This window comes from Mesitornis unicolor, unplaced genomic scaffold, assembly GCF_000695765.1.
Source record: "Mesitornis unicolor isolate BGI_N332 unplaced genomic scaffold, ASM69576v1 scaffold1255, whole genome shotgun sequence".
In the NCBI taxonomy this organism is placed as follows: domain Eukaryota; kingdom Metazoa; phylum Chordata; class Aves; order Mesitornithiformes; family Mesitornithidae; genus Mesitornis; species Mesitornis unicolor.
Window position 1 is genome coordinate 4764 of NW_010187269.1, and position 200 is coordinate 4963.

Genomic DNA, 200 nt, shown 5'->3' on the forward strand with positions numbered 1-200 from the left:
TACTCCCCCGGCCCCGCAGGCCCCTCCCCGGCGCGGCAGCCATGTTGAGCGCGGCGGCGGGCGGAGCTGGGCCCCGCGGGCGCGGGAAGGACGGGGTGGGCAGGGGCGGCCCCGGGGTAGCGCCCGCCCCCCGCCGGGAGCGGTGCCGCTGGTTGTGATCGGCACCCCCGGGCTGCGGTTTGTGGCTGGGGAGGGGGGGG

General features: G+C 82.0%; 1 protein-coding gene across 1 annotated transcript in view; it reads right to left on the reverse strand.

Moving 5' to 3' along the window:
* PRDX3 (peroxiredoxin 3) overlaps window positions 1-185 on the reverse strand; it is a gene marked incomplete at both ends in the record, with an annotated part of 4545 nt that extends 4360 nt beyond the window's left edge. The window contains one exon of the mRNA XM_010185367.1: window positions 4-185. Within this exon, the coding sequence (XP_010183669.1) occupies window positions 4-185 (182 nt within the window). The remainder of the gene's footprint in view (window positions 1-3) is intronic.
* Between the last annotated feature and the right edge of the window lie 15 nt (window positions 186-200).